The sequence below is a fragment of the Leuciscus leuciscus genome, assembly GCF_965113295.1.
Source record: "Leuciscus leuciscus genome assembly, chromosome: 4".
NCBI lineage: Eukaryota > Metazoa > Chordata > Actinopteri > Cypriniformes > Leuciscidae > Leuciscus > Leuciscus leuciscus.
In genome coordinates this window covers 5,320,032-5,334,315 of record NC_138728.1, presented here as the reverse complement: position 1 = coordinate 5,334,315, position 14,284 = coordinate 5,320,032, and the positions used below count along the sequence as shown (strand labels likewise).

At 36.3% G+C, this 14,284-nt stretch overlaps 1 protein-coding gene across 1 annotated transcript in view; it reads right to left on the bottom strand.

Moving 5' to 3' along the window:
- Positions 1–262: 262 nt before the first annotated feature.
- Positions 263–14,284, bottom strand: part of dock4b (dedicator of cytokinesis 4b) — an 87,467-nt gene continuing 73,445 nt past the window's right edge. Inside the window, exons 45-52 of the mRNA XM_082168345.1 lie at positions 14,139–14,263; positions 12,995–13,115; positions 12,525–12,606; positions 10,730–10,836; positions 8,422–8,494; positions 7,272–7,367; positions 6,198–6,259; positions 263–2,886 (exon numbers count right to left, since the gene is read on the bottom strand). Of these exons, the coding sequence (XP_082024471.1) occupies positions 2,464–2,886; positions 6,198–6,259; positions 7,272–7,367; positions 8,422–8,494; positions 10,730–10,836; positions 12,525–12,606; positions 12,995–13,115; positions 14,139–14,263 (1,089 nt within the window). The 3' untranslated portion in view covers positions 263–2,463. The remainder of the gene's footprint in view (positions 2,887–6,197; positions 6,260–7,271; positions 7,368–8,421; positions 8,495–10,729; positions 10,837–12,524; positions 12,607–12,994; positions 13,116–14,138; positions 14,264–14,284) is intronic.

Sequence of the window (14,284 nt, the reverse complement as noted above, 5' to 3'; positions counted from 1 at the left end):
TAACAATGAGCTTCCTACTTTTCTGCCGTTATGATCCTTATTAGAGGTCCAATGGGCTGTCATAGAGCTTAATCTGTAAAATACACATTCTTTACATACATATATAAGCTCCATTTACATTTCAACACTACTAAAGAATATACACAACTTGGTTTGTTGGCATATCCAGCCTGTTAACCTGCACTGAATAAAGGGAAATTGGTTCCGCACAGACATGAGTTAACCTTTCGAGAAAGGAACGCAATGAGCTGTTGAATCAAAATGTTGCTGGAAATGTTTATTAGACAGGAAGTCATTAGAATGTAAATGTGTTAGGTGCTTTCTCAACCTCATTTTCCCTACGCTCACAAAATACATAAATATTTGACATTTATCATCTTAATTTGCTGTTCAAACATTCAAAGCTGTAAATTTGTTATAGCTACACTTCTTCTGTTAAAAACATGTTATGTACAATAGACAAGATATTGCATTTGGCATAATTACAACAATTTTGTTATTTAATTTACAGTTTTCTATTTTTGTGAATGCCATCATCATCATCTGGCTTTCACAACAAATTCGAGTCTCATAAAATGTGACCGTAAAAAGGAGAAAATAAAAATCATACTCAAGTTAATTTAAGAATTAATAAGAAAGAGGACATTGTACTGCGTTAGACGATCACATTTTCCACTAAAACAAAACAATAGCTGGTCTCTCCACTTCCATATTCTCTGGGATTTCATTTGCAGGGCCATACAGAATTGTAAACTTGGCAACATTTGGACAACAAATGAAATTAGCATGCAAAATGCACGAACATTTCTAACACTTCTGCAGATTTTACACTGCTATGCACCGTGCAACTGGGTTGGAATCTACAGAAGCGTTTATGCATGTGTAATAATCATTAAAAAAGGTTGTAGATGGTCACTGTACCTCCATTTCGTACAGGTAAATGAAACATGAGGTCAGGGAAGGTGCAGTCCAGAGGTGCCAATCCAGATTCGACTGGAACGCATCAATTCAGATTAAAAGTGGCAGCCCTTATTGCCTGATGGCAGCTTGAGTCTCTGTAATGCCCTAGGTAGATCAAGTACCTTTTATATGAAGCTTTTTTTACCAGGATATAACACTTTGTCTCACTGTCTTTCAGACAGCCAGCAGCCGTACGGTAACGCAGTGCCGTAAAGTGGTCCGGTGCACCGTTGAGTCCTTACAGTGAAGTCTATTACAATGGATGTCTAACGCTCCATTTGCATCCTAATAAAGCATCTTCGAGTTCAAGACATCCATTTTCCTTACAGCCCACCTGTTCCTTTGGCACAACACTTGGCAAAACTCCACAAAAGTAGATCTCCATTTACACTGCGTGGGCATGTGCACTTGTTAGGAATTATTCGGACCACCTACACAGGTTCTAATCATTCAGACCCCAAACTCCAAAGTAACCTAACGAAACTATCAATGCTTTAGGGCTCCGAAAAGCGCCCACAACTGCGCTCCAATTACACAAATGGGACGGAGGTACTACTCTTGATTACACTCACATTAATTTCACATTAGTCAATGCAAAGGTGACAGTTCATATGGTGAATGTTTTCAGATTTGTCTAACCCATGAGAGCTCTTTGCGTGTGGATTTTCAGAGACTATGGTAATTTGGTCTTACAAAAGCAGCGACCTTTCTAAAGGCCTATTCACACCAAGTGCAAACTTTTTAAACAAAGCAGTATTTTTTCTTCTTCAGACTGCAAAGAAAACTGACCTGTCAATGATAGGCTACAAGTATTTTTTGTTTCCAGAGCCATCAGACATCAGACAGTGATTTGTGCAAAAGTGCTGTTTAAATCGCCTCATGCACTTTATGTCAATCTATATAATTTCCCCCACACATTATGGACTTAATTTCCAAAGCTTCAGATTCACGAGGCTGTACTTTCTTTTCAAACCACTTAAGTAATATTCTAATATCTTCTTAATTTTACCACATATTTTCTCTCTCATTTGGTGTGAATAGGCCTTATACTCAAAGGAAAATGTAACCTTGAACATTTTGTGCTAGCATTAAAATAGAGGACTTCTAGCACCTTTGTCTAAAAGTAGAGTACTTTAAATTGTGCATTTGTCACTGATATAAAGACTCTTAAGGCAAAACATGTCTTGTATCAACCACTATAAATACACATTAGCATTGATAAATCTATGAAAAATCTGAGAAAATACCATAGTACTAAGTTCTGTTCAGAGTTAATTTAGGGGCTTGGGTAATTTGACAAGCGAACTTTTAATTTCGAACCTAAAAAGTGCATAAAATGCAGTCATACCCCTGCAAAACCCTCTTTCACTCAATATATATTTATATATTAAAAATATTCCACAGTCTATTTATTTTATAACTGGGAGATTAGGGAATAATCGTAAACCCATAGAGGTTAAGTGTAAAAGTGCAAATGGTGGGGCTGGTGTGAGGGGCACAGCGTTAGAGCTGTGAGACTTTCCTAGGAATGGGACGGGGTCTGGGAAACTGGTCGGGTCGGCGTGGTTCAGTATTTTGTCTTCGAATCTGGTGTGGTTTGGGCGGAATGGGTGGCGCGTCAATGCTTGGAGGAATCGACAAGCTCGGTGGAAGCGGGACTTGCCTGCGGGGGTTGTTCCGCTCATGTATGCTGTAAGGAGGCGGGGTCTTGTTCTCCCGTCGAATGAGCTCGTCTGAGCCGCTGGAGGCGGAGTTTGGGAGGGCGTGGTCGGTGGGTGTGTTCTCAGTTCCTGAGGCCTCAGATACGCTACAGCGACTGAGAGATGAGATGCCGCTGCTGTAGCTTCCAGAAAGCACCGGAGAATTTGACACCAACCCTGTAGTTTGGCACTCTGTGGGCGAAGGGGTGAACGGAGGCGCAGAGGTCTACAAATACAAAACACATACAGATCAAAAGAGAAAAGATGAAGCTTTGGGCCACAATGCAGTTAGCACAAGATAAGTTACCTCTATCTACAAGCAGGAATAAAGAAATTCTTAATAACAAAGCCATCAGCTACAACAGAAGCAAAAGTCCTGCCTCAAAATCAAATCGGTATACTGGAAGGCCAAAGCACAATATTCTGCAATTTTGGCTCTATTATTTTGAGGCAATACTGTCTCTTTTCATTACGAAAATAATTTCTAAGCAATTAAATCCACAGCTAAGGCTTTAGCCGTTTCTAGGACTTCATTACACTGAATGAAGCATATTTGATCTGATTGCACTCTGGAGAGAACTTCAAACACAACATTTCCGCTAAGATTTTCATTTTGTGCAGTTGATAATGGTGGACCTCAGTAACAGTGAGGTTGCATTACATTTTTATTTTTACTGAAAAAGCTACATTTCTTTGGATGACATTATATATATTGGTAGCAGATAGTTGGTTATTGACCAATATTAAAACTGAAAATTTGTTGGTATAATTTGATGTTGGATGTATATTGGATATTTTAATCCCTATTTTTCTTTCAAAAACACAAAACAAAATGTCACTGTAAAATGCTAATCTTTAGCAAATCTCAAAATTAATATATATTTTAATACTGTACATATTCATGTTGTGATGCCTAAATTCACTCATTTACATTTTTTTTTTTATTTAGACAAAATTGTATATTTTAATATTGGCATTTGATCAATTAGCAGCCATGATTATAAGTTTTACTATAAATGTGTGATTCCACTGTTATCAGATTGCATATATCACCTGCTGTATAAAATTTTAACTTGATGCATGTTTCATAGATTTTATACTACTACTACTGGATAACATAAAATAGCCTGGACCAGCATGACATTTGTGCTGTTTAAAGCTGGTTTTGCCAGATGTAACTGACTGTGGACTGACTGACTTCTATATTCATGTGTGTGCCTGGTCATGCTTGTGTGCGATGTGTCACATGGTCCAGCTTCAGGCATGAGACTATTTCTGGGACACAACCGTACACAGGTGGTCACGCAGGTTAGGCTTTTGCTTTCTGACCCGCTGACTGCACTTCCTTTAGGAAATTCACCAGCACTAGTGCTGAGATCTCCTCCCATCCAAAACTCGCTCTCTGCTTTGTTCTCCTGAGTAGCTTGACAGATTTCAGCATTTCCGATTTCCGATTTCCGGAAGGAGTAATGATTTGATTTCTATGAAGTCTTTAAATGAAAACAGAAAGAGTTTGGACTCTTTCTGTTTTATAAGATGATTGGAACGCATGTGCTTTGCTGAACACTAGGTGACGAATCGATATGTGGCACGAGACGAGAATTCAAGGAAGTGGCAAGGAATGCAATTGTCAACCAGATGCGATGAATGAGGCAGCGTTGAGTAGGAGTTTCTGAGAAGCCATTAGAGCGCTGCTCGGCTTTAAGGGCCGTTACTTTTAATGAATGTGCTTTTATTTAAAACCTGAATACACTCACTGCAAATGTAAAAGAGAAAAGGCATAAAGGTACATTGATGACTGCAGCTCCAACCTTTTTCAAGGTCTGTGACCCTTTTATTCCCTATTATACCCTTTGAAAGAAAAAATACTGTGGTTTCTGGTACTCTGCAATATGGACACCTGAATCTTCAGTAAAGCTCAGTAATACATTAAAAGTACATTACAGTTGGACTGACAGCATGAAGGTTACATGTTTGAACGATTACATTCTTGAATGATGAAATGCACTATTGATAACATACAGGAAACCAAAGCTGGTCAATAAGGCATCATAAAACATGCATTATACATTCTTTAAAATATAATCATGTAAAATATGTAGATTGGATGAGAGATACAGTAGTGGTCAAAAGTGATGCCCAGAGGGGATTTTTGTTTTTAATGACCCTGCAAGTTCAATTAAACCATTAACATATAATATTTTATATTTTTTAAATAGGCCTTGGTTAAGGTGTTTTATCTGAATATTATTTGGCAAATAAAGGCAAACTACAGCTACAGATTTTATTTAATGATGCAAAAATAAAATAAAATAAAATGCATAGAATAACAAAAAAAAAGCATATATTGACTACAACTTATTATTAAATGTTATTAAATGTGGCATGTATCATTGCATTATCACAAAACATTTGACCCCATACACAACTACACAATATGCTTACAAAATCTTTTTACATTTTTTATATTATATGAATAAAGGGTGAAGATGTCAATTTGCCTAGGCTGGACATCACTTTTGACCACTACTGTACTTAAGTTAGGGGAGTAAAGATTTATATATTCTAAATATTTTTTTTATTATTATTTTTAATTTTATTTAATTTTTTGTAGTAATTTTAGAGGTTCTTATTTTCAGTTAAAATGTCATTGTTTAAATGAATGGTTTATGTTGCTTCAAAAAAGCCTATATGACAAAATATCAAAAAAACATTTATAGTGCATTTTTTACATTTTTGAGCATCGTATATACAATGCATGGTATAATTGTTTGGTATTGTACATATGCACAGTGTTGAACCCAAAAATAATGATCCAGGGAGATAAAACGGGTGAAATTCAAAAGTTTGGGGTCAGTAAGACTCTTATGCTCACTAAGGCTGGTTATTTGGTAAAACATACAGTAAAAACAGTATATTGTGAAGTATTACAATTTAACATATCTGTTTTTAGTGTCACATGATCCTTATAAAAACATTCTAATATACTGATTTGGAGCTTGAAAACAGAAAACAGTTTCAACATTATGATAAAAAAAGTTTTTTTTTCAGGATTCTTTGATGTCAAGTTCAGAAGAACAGCTTTTATTTGAAAAAAAAATATTCTTTTGTAACAATTAATTGATCATAAGTGACAGGAAAGACATTTGTAATGTGTACTTAAAGTAATTAATTACTGACCCCAAACTTTTGAATGGTAGTGTAAATATTGTGTTGCTCTCCACTGTTGTTACCAGAGTTATCTGATAAACACAATCTTGCAGTAAAATGATTGTGCCGCCATTGAGAAGAAAGAGTTTGAGATCGATTAGTGGATTCTGCACCGGATCACTGCCATGTACGTGAGCCAACGGAGCTGTTCAGGACTGGAGCGAACACTCACAAACAGTGTCTCTCTGTCTAATCATGGGCCCAGTTGGATTGACTATAGCCTGACCCAGTTTAGACATCCTGGATTGAGTCCCGAGACACTACAGTAAACACTGTACATCAAAGGTCACTTCACAAAACACCCTAGACAACAAGAAAAGGTCATACCTTCTGAGGCGAGCGTGATGTCATCACAGGGGACTGTGATCGTGTAGTCTTGGCAGGAGATCCTATTAAAGGACACAAAAAGTCAATCTACTTCACTTGATACAGGAGCTTGGGACAGTAAACATGGTCATGGCTGTCTATTAATCAGGGAAACGCTTCGCCAAGGTCGGTCGGCTAATGCAAAACAGTTTAACCGTTCGCTACCATTTCTTTTCCAGGACAAGACCCTCAATTACAGTCCACTGATGTACACACTTAAAAGGGTCACTTCATACATTTTTATTATGCAATTTGTTTTCTGAGGTACACTTACAATGTTAGAGAAGTTTGGAGTGCCAAAAAGAGTCTTTTTAATTTAATTTAATTTAATTTAATTTAATTTAATTTAATTTAATTTAATTTAATTTAATTTAATTTAATTTTATTTTATTTTATTTTATTTTATTTATACTAGTTATAGTTGCTAAAGTTACTTCATACTAACAACAACAATAATAATTGATTAGGTTACATTAAAACAATTTAATAAATTATAAAAGAATAAAAATATAAAATAAATACACTACTTGTGTGTATATATATAAATAATATTAAATATTAAATATAGCTATAAAATATAGGAAGCATACTAGTTATAATTATAGTTCTGAAAATAACTTATGTAGAAGAATAAAATAAATGTACATCTAAATAAATAAAATAAAATAAAAAAGATAGTAAGACAATGCAGAAAAGAGAATGCAGACCAACATCTAAAAGGTAATGAAGCAGCAATGGTGCAGATTGAGGTTTAAAGACACGTCATGCAGTTTAAAGAAAGAAATGCAGCGAGAAAAGCTCATCAAGAATGATTATAAACAAAAGAGTGTGTGAGAAGGATCCCGCTGTTTCTTTTCTCATTATCCAGTGATGCGTCCGACCGGCAGCCCTCATGATACAGTGGGATGTAGAAAATAAGACGAGCAAGAAACCAGGAGACTTTAGAGCAGAAGAGTGGAAGATCTGAGAGTTAAAAGGCTCTGGAAACATCTGTGTCAGTCTATAGGATCGGGCGAAGCAGATTTCTTTCTTTACCTGTGTGCGTTGGTCTAGGAGGAACAGGGGGGCCCTTTCCATTAAAATCATAGAGCGGCATGTCTAGACTCCAGCTACTAGGTGCAGGCTTCACCACTTTCACACACAAAACATGCATTTCAGGTATATTCAGTCAACTCAACTCACAATACAATGCCCAGTAGCGTTGTATGACTGACAATAGGAAATAGTCAATCAGGGTTTGGGGACTCTTGGGGAATCGGGACTAGGGTGTAAAAGCATGGACACTGTCCCACTACAACTTCCTGTCTCAAAAACAGGAAATATGCCAAATGTGGAGAGAAAACTGTGTTTCTTCTATCTTTAACAGCTATTTTTAATGTCTTATACAGAACAAAATATCCAAATATTCAATATCCAAAGCCTTTCAGACCTTTTTTTCCCTCTAAAATTAAACAAATTTAAAGGGATAGTTTACCCAAAAATGAAAATTCTGTCATCATTTACTCACCCTCAAGTTGACCCAAACCTGTATTAGTTTCTTTCTTCTGTTGAACACAAAAGAAGATATTTTGAAGAATGTCAGTAATCAGACAGTTGACGGTAGCCATTGACTTCCATAGTATTATTTTTCCTATGGAAGTCAATGGCTACCGTTTGATTACCAGCATTCTTTAAAATATCTTCTTTTGTGTTCAACAGAAGAAAGAAACTCGGTTTGGAACAACATGAGGTTGTGTAAATGATGACAAAATGTTCCTTTTTGGGTAATCTATCCCTTTAATATTGCAATAGCTCACTGGGCATTTTTTGGGATGATCAAATCCTCTCAAATGAAGCAGTAACATCAAAAACACCATGTATATATACAATTTGGAAATAACTCACAGGAAGGAAAAACTAAAAGTTGCCAATGTCTTTGCAAGTCAATGTACCCGTAGATTTAAATAACTTGGGTGAACAGATGATGAAACCTCCTCAACATCTCCCTGTCAATCAGAATAAGCATAAGTCTGTTTGTGAAGCTCTTTGGTGGTCCAGTCACAGCTGTCACAACAGACAAGAGCGGTGAGCTGTCGGTTAGCATCAGATCTAGCGCGCTGACCGCGAGACCCCCGTCATTTCAGACCACCTTCTTCACAGCGGGACGACAGACTGAAGATTCATACGCTCACATGCACATGCTCACCTTTGTCGGGGGTAGAGATGTTGGGGTCACTGCGAGGCAAGGAGGCATCACCCGCTGGGTGTGGGACCGGCCTCTGTGAAAGACATTCACATCACATCAGTGCGGTTGAGATTTCTCAATGAGAAATGTTCAGTGATTCCTGTAGGTTACTAAAGGTTTGCTATAGGCTATTGGTTTACAATGAACATATCCGTTACATTGCTTTCTTGGTTCTATTTTATATATATATATATATATATATATATATATATATACAGTGCTATGCATAAGTTTAGACACCCATGCTAAAGTTGACTAAAAAGAGGAATAAAAAATCATCTTTTGGAAATTTAACTTAATGCCTTAATTAAAAAAAAATTGAAAAATCCAACCTTTAAGGACACCAATTTTCTTTGTGAATGAATAATGTATCGTAAAAAAATAAATGTTCTTCCTTAAAATACAGGGTGCATTAGTCTGGACACCCCTATGTTAAATTCCCATAGAGGCAGGCAGATTTTTATTTTTAAAGGCCAGTTACTTCATGGATCCAGGATACTATGCATCATGATAAAGTTCCCTTGGCCTTTGAAATTAAAATAGCCCCACATCATCACATAGCCTTCACCATACCTAGAGATTGGCATGGAGTACTTTCCATAAGATCATCTCTCAATGCAAATCAAACCAGCTATTAGGCTAACTGAAATAAAACCATGCCAATCTCTATTTTAAAGAAGAACATTTATTTATTTACGATACATTATTCATTCACAAAGAAAATTGGTGTCCTTAAAGGTTGGATTTTTCCTATTTTTTTTAATTAAGGCATTAAGTTCAATTTCCAAAAGATGATTTTTTATTCCTCTTTTTATTCAACTTTAGCATGGGTGTCTAAACTTATGCATAGCACTGTAGATATATATATATATATATTAGGGCTGTCAATCGATTAAAAAATGTAATCGCGATTAATCGCATGATTATCATGAGTTAACTCGCGATTAATCGCAATTCATCGCACATTTTTTATTTGTTCTAAATGTACCTTAAATTAAAACTTTTCAAGTTTGTAATACTCTAAATCAACATGGGCATGGATAAATATGGATGCTTTATGCAAATGTATGTTTATTATTATTTATTATTACATTAGTTTGTCTCTCTCTGTGCCCATTTTAATGAAGCTAAATTCTGAATAAAACTGTTTTCATTGGTATATTTTACTGTTTGTTTTGTCAAACAACGGAATGAATATGAAATAGTGACTGAATCGCGACCCATTAAGACATAACCAGCTCTCCCTTCCAAGACGTTAATCTGCACAACAATTCTGATAATCGAGCCGTCGTCTGATGAAATCAAATACACATAAGATAAAGACAATATCTGTGCTCTGATTTCGGCTATACTTGCATGTAAAATTAGAGAAGCAACATAATATCTGTGTTTAACTGAATTAAAGCGCTGCTCCTCTCTGCAGCGCACGCACGCGAGAGAGAGAGAGAGAGAGAGAGAGAGAGATAGAGAGAGAGAGAGAGAGAGGTGCACGCGCGTGCTGGGAGAGCAGTACCGGCGATTCTCAGAAACTAAATAAGGTTTGGGCGCTCTTTTGAAGGGAAAAAAAATTGCTAAAGGGGTCTGCAATGTCGCTAAGTTGGCAACACTGTATCTCCATTTCTCCAACTAAGGATTGGGCCACGGGTCAAACAGAAAATACGTGCTGCGTTAATCGCCCGTTAAAAAAATGAGTGCCGTTAATATGATTTCGCGTTAACGCGTTATTAACGCGCTAACTTTGACAGCACTAATATATATATATATATATATATATATATATACACATACACACACACGAACAGTAAAAAAAAATGCATTCTGGGAAAGTCTTCCACCCTGGTGGCCGTGGTTAAAAATGAAAAAATATATAAACTAAACACAAACTTCTATAGGAGGCATTACAATAAAACAGAGATATGTTTATATTAGACATTAACGTTCATAATAGATACGATTGTGAAAGCTTCTTACCCAGTATATGCTTAATTCATAGTATGTAATTTATCTCCCTATTAAAATGTACTGATATGAGTATTAGAAATGAGTATTCTGCATAGATACTTTACCTCACTTCTCGTTTCTTGACAAATAATATTCCTTGAGACACATTAACAAAACCAGTTTCATCTAGTCGTTTTTCAAGATGTGGTAAACACAAATCTTACAATGAAGAAAGCTATGAGAAGTAAACCCACCAATACACCTCAACCGAAGACTGTTTGGCATCTGAGGAATATTAAAAACACTGATACTATAATCATCTTCATACCTGTGTGGGATCCAGGGGGTTTGGATATATGGCGCTGCAGGGTCTCTCTCTCGGTGAGAGGCAGTTCTCTCGGGAATGCTTTTGTTTATCTGACAACTGTGGAGAACCTGTGAAGGGTGAGGAGGTGTAAGCAAGGGTGTGATTTCTGTAACAAACCAATATGAATGCTCAAATATGTGCCCCCACACACACATAAAAAAAGACATAGATCTTGCTCTCATTTCTTTGCTAACCAGCCAGCACATGAAATAAAGGCTCCTCCTCGCCTCTCCCTCCTGCTGGGGCGAGAATTGTTCGGTTGGGGTGACAGACGGCTATCTCGCGGGAAGAGATGGACTACCAGGCCTGAACCTGCTCAGAACACTAACATCCTCCTCCAGCACAGGACAGAAGGCCACGGCTCCCTTATGATAGCTATCATCAGTCTAGTGTTCTTCAAGCAGCATTTTATGCCTTCAGGAGCGCCTCCTGTCTGCCACTGCTTTATGGGGGTCTCTATGCAAGGCAAGAAGGGCTGCCAAGGGGAGACTATAAGATTACATAAATGTCTCCATACATATTCCCATTTTTATGACCTGTGTCCGCAAGTAAACATGCTGGATGGAGGGAGATAAGTGGCCGAGGAAGAGCGGAGAAGAGAGAGGAACAGAGGGGAGAGTTCTGCAATATATCAGGACACCAGCTTTCTGTATCCCACAGTAAAACAGCATTAAATGGGCAATAAACATCACTTCTGTAGCATTTTATTTTTTAACTCAGAAATCTGTTTATTATGGAGACCTGTTTCTGAATCAGACTAAAAAATAATAAAAGGTAATTGTAAGAAAATGCTTAAAATAAGAGAGTCAAAGTTGCAATTACAGCAAATAAGAACAAGCTTAATTTACCAGGATTGAACATACCGGGAAATAAACATACCATAAATAAAATACCAGGAAATATTAAGACTTGAGAAATATAATTACAAAAAAAATAGCTAGAAATAAAGAATCAAACACAAGAAATGAAGTTGCAGAAAACAAGAAAAATAGACGCAATTAAGATAAATAGTCCAAATTGTGTTTTAAAGTCGCAAATCCAATGACGCAATGACTCTGTTATGAGGAATGTACATGTACAAGTACATGTAGATAATTATTATTACTCAGTACTTCCATGTATAATGTAACACAGACACCTTAAAATGAAGTGTAACCAAAATTCGCAATTATAAGAAGTCCAAAATCTAAGAAGTCCAAAATGAGAAATATAGTTTAAATTTTGATATGAAGTTGCAAATATGAATCGCACTGTGAAATATGAACACTCAATTATGAGAAATATCCTTACAATTATGAGTCCAAATTGTAATATAATGTTACAAAAGGGAAAAATGTTGCATTGTGAAATGTAAAGTCTCAAATACTAGAAATAAAGTCACAATTATGATAAATAAAGTCCAAATTGTGATAAAAAGCTTCACATTGTGAAATAGAATGTCTCAAATATGAGAAATAATCACAATTGCCTTTATTTTCTGGTGGAAAACGGCTTCCGTAACTTATACATTTTTACTTAAGGCATCTTGCATCAAAAAATGCTTCATGCAAGTATAAAAATAAAGAAAATGATTGGTCAGTGCACTGCAAGAACACAGTCCGTTGTAAATATTTAACACGTGTTATTGTGTTACTGTGGCGCATCAAACCTCAGCAGCTTTGCTGTAGGAACATTGCAGTATATATACATCAAGCTTTTATTCCAAAAGAGCAACGGTTTGGCATGGCTGCTCTGAGAGCGGACAGACTCTTCTCACCTCTGGCACTGGACGGAGCCGAGCTGGTCACGTTGGGAGAGGCAGAGTGATTGGAACTGAGACTTGAGGTAGACGGACTTGGCTGAAAAGAGAAGAAAACGTGAGAAACATGAGAAAGAGCTCACAGTTTTCTATACTTTGTTGATGGTCTATAACATTAACGGGTTGTAAAATAATAATACGGTCTGGGATCAAAGAAAAAAGTTAAATGATCTGTCCATCCAGTCTATAAATCACCTACAAATCCGATTCTCACAGTGAGAGAAAAGACTGAGCGAGACAGGAAGGATTAAGTGGGGATGTGAGAGAGACAGATGAAAACAGAAAGAGGGCAATTAGGAAAGAAAAAGAAGCAAGGAAAAAGAACAAGAAAAAAGAGGGAGATTAGGAGGAAATATGAAAGACAGCGAGAGAGAATAGAGGTTCTGCCGGTGTGTGTGTATGAGACAGTGGCGGTCCTGTGCACTCACCTGCATGTTGAAGACTTCATCGGAGCTCTCTGATTGGCCCGTGATGTTGCTCACTTCATTGGACGCCTGCGATGACAGCGAGGATGAAGAGTAGCGGTTGACTGCTGGGTAGCTGAGGGGACTGAATAACATACAATAAAAACACAATAAGAATGACTTCATAACAAGTAGTATCAATTTCTGGTGAAAATTAAGAGTAGAATTAACTAGAAGATTAGTAAAGTTCTAATTATGACAGCGTAGAAAGACATTAGTCATCAATCAGCCAATATTCTGACATTATCGATATTTGCTAGTAATCATGATTGAGTGGTCGATTAATAGTCGATTAATCAACTTCTATAATTAACATTTTCTGCTTTCAAATATTTTTAATGAATTTTATATAAACAAGGGTTTAATTGCAAAACAGTTGTCTGTGTCATCATTATAATAAAATGTTTTATGTAAATATTATAATTGGGAGTTTAAGAAGACAAAAAAATCTAAATAAATTGTTTATTATTAAAAATAAAAATATTTACATAATAAAATCATCATTATACTACAAAATATAATAAAAAAAAAATACTCTTATCAGTATTTCATTCATTCATTATAACTACTAGTACTACTAATGAATCAATGAATGAATGAATGAACGAACAAATAAATAAATAAATAAATAAATAAAGAGGAGTCAGTGGAACAAATACGAGCATATAATACTATCCACAGCAAGTGAGAATATAGCACAATATTTTTTTCCATCTCTAATTATATTACATAAGGACATTATGGCTGCTATTAGCCATTCTGCTCCCTAGATATCAGCACTAACCGATGAAAAACCCCTAGTGGTTGACCCGAAAAGGGTTACAATTTATTTTGATGGTCCCCTTTCGACATTCTGTTAACTTTATTTTATTTATTTTTTGCACCTACATGTCAACTAACTCACCTTAGTGTATTAGTAAGATATTAGTATACAGTTAGGGTCCGGGTTAGTAGAATACATTGATATGTACTTGGAAAATTACTATTAAGCAGACAGTCTAATACTCTAATGAGAGTTGATTGACATAGGTGTAATGTTACTTTTAATCAACAGAATGTCTAAAGGGGGCCATCAAAATAAAGTGTAACCCTGAAAAGAGTTTCTCACCTGCGGCGTGACACCACACGAGCTCCTCCCTCTGGACTCATTATATTGGGCGCTGAGTTTCTTCCAGCTCGGGGGCTTCCGTTGGTGAAGTGGATCGGGCTGGCTCGCACATAGGCCGGAAATTCCTTCAGGCAGTGGGAAAGAGA